The sequence below is a fragment of the Alexandromys fortis genome, unplaced genomic scaffold (genome assembly GCF_014885135.2).
Source record: "Alexandromys fortis isolate MF-2015 unplaced genomic scaffold, M_Fortis_MF-2015_v1.1 scaffold_580, whole genome shotgun sequence".
Classification (NCBI taxonomy): domain Eukaryota; kingdom Metazoa; phylum Chordata; class Mammalia; order Rodentia; family Cricetidae; genus Alexandromys; species Alexandromys fortis.
The window spans coordinates 33,496-40,229 of NW_026068452.1; the positions used below are offsets into that span (position 1 = coordinate 33,496).

The 6,734-nt window shown below is 42.0% G+C and overlaps 1 protein-coding gene across 1 annotated transcript in view; it reads right to left on the bottom strand.

Moving 5' to 3' along the window:
* The window catches only part of LOC126495728 (ATP-binding cassette sub-family G member 3-like), a 32,188-nt gene extending 26,933 nt beyond the window's left edge, over positions 1 to 5,255 (bottom strand). Inside the window, exons 1-3 of the mRNA XM_050133327.1 lie at positions 5,105 to 5,255; positions 3,875 to 3,979; positions 1,162 to 1,412 (exon numbers count right to left, since the gene is read on the bottom strand). Of these exons, the coding sequence (XP_049989284.1) occupies positions 1,162 to 1,412; positions 3,875 to 3,979; positions 5,105 to 5,255 (507 nt within the window). The remainder of the gene's footprint in view (positions 1 to 1,161; positions 1,413 to 3,874; positions 3,980 to 5,104) is intronic.
* Positions 5,256 to 6,734: the final 1,479 nt, after the last annotated feature.

Sequence of the window (6,734 nt, forward strand, 5' to 3'; positions counted from 1 at the left end):
CAAATGGTCAGAATATTCACATACACAGGGAAGAAAGAAACATTGAAATATGAAAAGGGCATCACACATGTTAGGAAGTAAGTGGTGTTTCACTATAGCCAACAGCATACAACCTTTCAATATTAGACAGAAACTAAATGCCTGAGAATGAAATGACAACGCACTAAGAGCAAAAATGACTGTAAGTTCTGGTTGGATGCTGACAAGGATGTAGGTTCACAGTAGAGTGTTTGCTCACTAATGGCTAAGGCCCAGGATCAAACATTAACACCGCAGAATCATCATCATCATGAAACAAAAATAACTGAATAAGTGATGGCCCAGTGAGCTGGAAGAACCACACTTCTGTGTGACAATTATGTTAAAATAACAGACAACCTTAAGGCATGATGATCCTGGTTACATAATCAGTATGAAGAAAAGTAGAACTTCACCTCCTCCCAGTTCCAGTGGCTGACAGGGAAGAGCATTGTGCAGTCCAGTTACTGTGTGTGAGCTGCACTCTTTGAGTAGCTGCTGCTTTCACACACTGGACTCCTGATGAGGGACCAGCACTCTGCAGCTGGCTCATCTCAGGCAGTGGATGCTCAGCTCCCTCAGAGCTGTTCTATGGCCCTGTCTCCTCACCACATGATTTCAACCACAGATCACCCGTCCTTTCCCTCTCCAGTCATCTCCACCCTTCTCTACTTGAACCTTCTCCAAGTCCATTCTCTCATCTGACAGGCTACAGTTCTATATATTTATTCAGTTACCATCCATCCCCTCACAAGGAAAATTACATCAGTAAAAAGACCTTTTACTCCTTGACTCATTCCTAGATTTTGAACTTGTAGGATGCACTGATGAAATAAAGCAGACAGGTGTGAGGAGCTCACAGGTGTGCTGGACTTTTTGCATTCCCTGAATTAAATTTCCTACTTGGGTTAGTCATTACAGTTCCTCTAAATAAAAACCACCACTAAAGACTTTTTCTGAAAGTAAAAACTTAATCGTGGTCTATTTGTTTTATTGAATATTCCTCTATGCCAGGCAGAGTGGAGAAGACAGACACATGGAAGGGAGCAGAGGATAAGTGTGACCCTGCAGTAGACTGACTCAGAAACAAATTTCTCCCATGTGAGTTTCTTACAATACAATTAAAATAACTCATTGGATTACCTTAATTATACTCATCTTTGGAAAATCCTTGAAGTTTTTAAATGAACGACAGATAATCCACCAGAGTTGATACCAGAAAGGGGTGACCCACGTGATCTCCTCCAAGGCTGAGCTTCTCCCTGCATTCTGTCCCCCCAAGAGTGAGTCCAGTTCAGTTCTCATTTCACTGCACAAGGAGGACTGGACATACATATTGACTAATTCTTCTGTGACTTGGTGCTGTATCTCAGTAAGATCTTTAGGTTCATCAGCTTTGGGATAAAAATGGATAAAGGTAAGACACAGACAATAGTTTAACTGATTTTTCTGAGACAATACTCATGAATAAAACATAAATTATGTATCAGTTTTTCTTTGCGACACTATCATGTACCTAGACTGACCTCAAAGCAGATATGAAGCCAAGGGCGACCTTTAACTTCCAGGTCCTCCTGTTTCTGTTTCAAGTGCTGAGATTACAGGCATGCACCTTCACACCCAGTTATGTGCTGGAACTAAACTCACGGCTTTGTGCATGCTAGGCAAGCATTCTACCAGCCGAGCTCCATCTTCAGCCCACCAAATTTTGAGCATAATAAAATTACTCCTGTGTATTTCCTTTCAGATCGGAAAAGTGCCCCTAACTGGCATGACTGCTGTTATTATCCCAAGGACACAGCAATCTGATTGGCCTTTTCCCATATGGATCCCAATTCTTAAAAACGTTCTCCTCCCCATATGGATCTATACATTTTAACATAAAATCTTGGTCCTTGCTTTCTGCCACATGTGAATGTATATGCAAATGTATAAATTGCCAAGTGACAATATCATATAAATGTTCTTTCGTAAATTAAATTGAAAAAAAAAAAACAGCAATAAGAGACAGCAAAGCCTGTTAGTTAATTTTAGACACTGAATATACATAAGACCTATTTCTAATGAGACATGTGGTTGGGTACCAGAGGCCATGATGCCCGAGGCCATGTCAGAGGAGCAGCAGGTGTTGATTGAGGTTCCAGGAGTTGGCCCACCAGGAGGAAATCCCTTGATCATCTCAGTTAGGCAAGGACTTCTGAGACCACAGACCCCAGGATGTCTTTTACTTCTGCTTTCCCTTTGCCTGCTTGCTGTCTTGCTGCTGCTACCTTTCCCTGATATCTGGCATGGTTGAATTGGGTTTGGAGAAATTCCCCACTGCCTGTAAGATAATGTTTTCCTCTTTGGAAACGTCATGTTCTTCTAGGGAATTTTATCTTTGAGTTGTTATTTTTTTCTCCTAGGCACCTGCCTTTTTATCTCCCTCAAGAAACAAATGTCTGGCGTCTTTGGGATGACAGTGAGGAAAATCCCTTTCCAGCCACACCACCTGCTATACATGGACCCAACAACAGCCAGCTCTCCCCTCCCCATGTTGCCCTATGCCCACAGGAAGTAGCCAGACTTGACTCTATGCCCTGGCATCCATCCCAGCCAACCTGGCCTGGGAGATGCTTTGGTCTGGACTTTAAATCCCAGCGTGCCAGGTCCTGAATCCTCCCTAGGGATGGTCAGGATCACTCCCACAGGATATTTAAGTGTGCTCCCAGAGGAGGAGGAACACGTGGTATTCGGATATGCATGGGCTCCCTGCTATCCTGTCTTTCTGCCACGCACTTGGCCACCCAAGAGCGTCTTCTTAATAAAACAATGGGCATTTTGATATGGTTTCATTTGACCTAATTAGATTTCTTGCATCAGTGGAGCTGCCTCTTTCTTATTATTTTTACTTATCAGATACAAACACAGGTCTTGGTGTCCATGTAAGCCATCCCTGCCCTCAATTCTCCTGATATAAGAAACTAATAATAATGGGTATACACCCTGAGGATCTAATTACAGCTGACTGATTGTCTTTTATGTACAAAGCTTCGGTTTGGGATTCCTTTAGCATTCCTTGTAAGACTGACTTTACAGATATACAGTAGAATTACTGATTCTCTCTGTAGGCACAGTATGGCTATGCCTGCCGACAAGGGAGTTGTCTGTGAAGAAATGTTTTCTCTCTGCTTATGTTCTGTTGATCTGAAATACACTACTTAGACATAAATATATATGGGATATTGGGATGGCTTTACTTTTAATTTTATAAGGGGGATGAAAAACATGTCACCTGTATGCATAGGAAATTAGCAAAATCACCGTATGGGACAGAGATTAGGATAAACAGATGTTTCTTGGAAGTACTCTGACCCTAAAGAATCCATGTGGAGGATAATGATTGTTTGACTGAGAAGACCTTGTGGGCATCCCATAACCTTGGACACAGAACACCTCATGCACACCTGGGGCTCTTGTATTATTGTGACTGCACACAATGCTTAATGAAAGACTAGAGTCATGGAAGCACTTGATGCTCCCTTCAAAAAGACATGTAGATTAAGTTTGGAGACTTTGGAATGAAGTAGTATATTATGTAACAATTGATAAACACACTTCTGTACAGCTGTGACCACACAGCCAGATCCATCCCAGTCAGTCCATCAGAAGAGGCTGATGAATAAAGAAGGATACGATTGACAGAATGCGTGAGTGTCTTTCTTCCTAACCCCTTAGATAGAAAAGGTCTTAATCTCACCATTGACATGGCTTCCCTCTGAACCCTGAGCTGTCTAGAGGCTGATCCCTGAGGCAATAGTTGTGTTTTAATGAAATCAATTAGTTAAAAATCTGTGACTCTAGAAGACTCACGTACATCCATGGCCATCTTCCTCTGTGTGGAATAGAGCAGAGAAATGATGTCCACTAATGATGTCCAGGAAGAAGTCGGCAGGGTTGTTGTGGGAATCATAGTTGTAACCTACAAAGAAGGTGGACCATGAATACAAATGTGAGGACTCTCTTTTCAGAGAGTGGGAAAGTGGGGGAGGGGCAGAATCTAAGAACTTCTTCCTCTTCTTGCCCCTCCCATCCACTATCTTATCCTTTCTTATTATATATACAATCATAGTATTTCAGCAATCTCTGTTTCACAACCTATTGTATACATTGTATGCTTACATTGGTGCTATACATACATATACACTTACACATATATAATACACAGACATCGACAGAGTAGACATAGCCTAGACGTAGACCAAGACTACTAGACAAACACGTAGACTAGACAAAGATCTGGTCATAGAGGTAGATTAGACATGGGGATAGAATAAACATAGACTAGACATAGATATATGAACTCTTCCTGTGAAAGGATCACTTGAATTACGCTAAATTTTTATTGAACTCCACAGACTCATAAAAGCTCACACATTTTTAAAGGGCAGCAAATATTTAAACCTATATTTTTGTCAAAGAGAATAATCCATAACAATATCCACATTTCTCTAAGATTAATTTGATGGCATGACCCATCAAATGCATGTAATCATCCAACCTGACTGAAAAAAAAAAAAAACAAAAAAAACAGGCAGACCAAAACATGAGTCCACAGAACCCAGACTTGAGCCACTACGGCTCTCAATTATTGCCTAAACCTGAAATGCAAAGTTACTGCTAAGTTAAGTAACCTCTCCACAGCAGTCAGGTGACACGAGGGGAAACCTGAAAATCATCGTCTGCTGCATGAGCAAGAACACAGTGATGCTGGGCCTTGCCAAAGCTGTTCAAGTTATGGATAATTGGGCCTGAGGCCAGCATGTTAATTAAGAGGGTCACCATGACTAGGAAGCAGAACGAGAGGCTCAGTAACAATCCTGAAACACAGGCATGATACAGGACAGGAGAAAGGAAGGAGACTTGCATAGCAAGCCTGTGCTGCACAAGTAGCAGAATCCTGTCACCAAATTAACCAAAGGTATTTAAAATGGAGAAACCTCACATACAATGAGTCTGCATGAGGGCCAAGCAGCATTCCTGTGAACCCCCATTCTCTCCTCAGATCCCGTGAAAGAATGAGCTCTCACAGCAAATCCAGCCATACCTGCGGATGTGAAGTACTCCAAAGCCTCCTGTGCAGGCCCGTGAAACATGACTTTTCCTGAGGCCACTAAGGTGAGGCTGTCAAACAGTCTGAAGATGGAGTACGGGGGCTGATAAATGGAGAAGATGATTGTCCGTCCCCTCATAGACATCCTAAGTTCAAAGAGAGGAAAAGTCATAAGTCACTGAACAGAAACCTTGAGATTCCTGACAAAATATTTGTACTCTCTGTTCTCATTTCAGCTTGAATTCTCCTTAAAAACAATTCGTCTCACTTGTGTTATGCACCTGATAGAGAAACCAAGATCCAAGCTTTTATTTAAAAGATTAGGACTTCTTGAAGTGTGGAACATCAGGAGTTCAAGGTCCACTCAAGTGTTACTGGCAATGTCGATCCCTGCACAGTCTTCTAGACACCAAATTGGAATATCTGGGAGTCAGCGCAGGGAATCCATATCATGAGCAGGCAGCCCTGGTGATTGACAGGTTCACCCAAGCTTGAGAAGCAATGACAGAGCAAACATTACAGCTGTGGCTGTAAGCACAATTCCCCTCAATCGTTCACACTTTATCTCTTCAGGAATTGGTGTTCACTGTTCTGATGATGTGACTCACATTCCTAACCACTTGCTCTCCCACTAAACACTTCAGCAAAAACCTAATTTTTTTTTCACAATATCAGCATGAGGCATTTGTAGTACAGTTTCCTCTTGTGTTGATAAGGTCTTGTGGGATTTAAATCCATTTAGCCAACGACTTTTGGGGAAGCAAGGCCTAGGGTATGGTCCTATCTGCATAAAAACCTCTTAAGAACAGAGAGAAAGAGAGAGAGAGAGAGAGAAAGAGAGAGAGAGAGAGACCACACTCTCTCTCTTGCTGTCTCTCTCTCCCTCTCCCTCCCCCCTCTGTCACAGCAAGCAGCAAATGGTTTACATTCCCCCTTGGCAAAATGGCAGGGCGCAGCAATTGGATCTAATTTGTTTTGTATCATTGAGTTTTATCCCTATTTTACCTTAACAAATTCTTGAGATTCTTCAACATAAGTCTTAAAAGACCAAGCAACAATCCAAGAGGTCAGTTAGTGAGGGACAAAGCTGGGAATAGATTGTTGGTTTAATTCTATTATAGGAAAAAATGAACTGAATGGCCATTTGAGAAAGTCATATCTTATGTTAGGGGAAGCAATAACCCAAAACAGTACTTAAAACTTCCTTGAAAATATGTTTATAAAATTTGGGAATGGTGGCATATCTGTCCTGGACTGACCAGCTCAGCTACCACCCAGGCACACGTCCAGGGCTTTGAGTTTGCCCAACCCAACATGTACCCCATCTGTGGCCTGCTGTAAGGCATGTAGGGGGTATGCTGATGGTGAAGTATGGATATGGGGGGACTGACTGGGAGTTGCACGGTATTGGGGTGCATGATGTGAAATCCCAAGAATCAAGAATTATGTTTTGTTTTAAAGCTGGGTAAAACTGTCATATCCCAGAACTTGGGAGGATTAAGAATTCAAGGCCCACCTAGGTTACATGAGACTATATTTCATTAACACATACAGAAAGAACAAAAAAAGAGAGTGAGGAAGGAAGGGAGGGAAGAACAGATTAAGGAAGGAAGGTAAGAAGAAA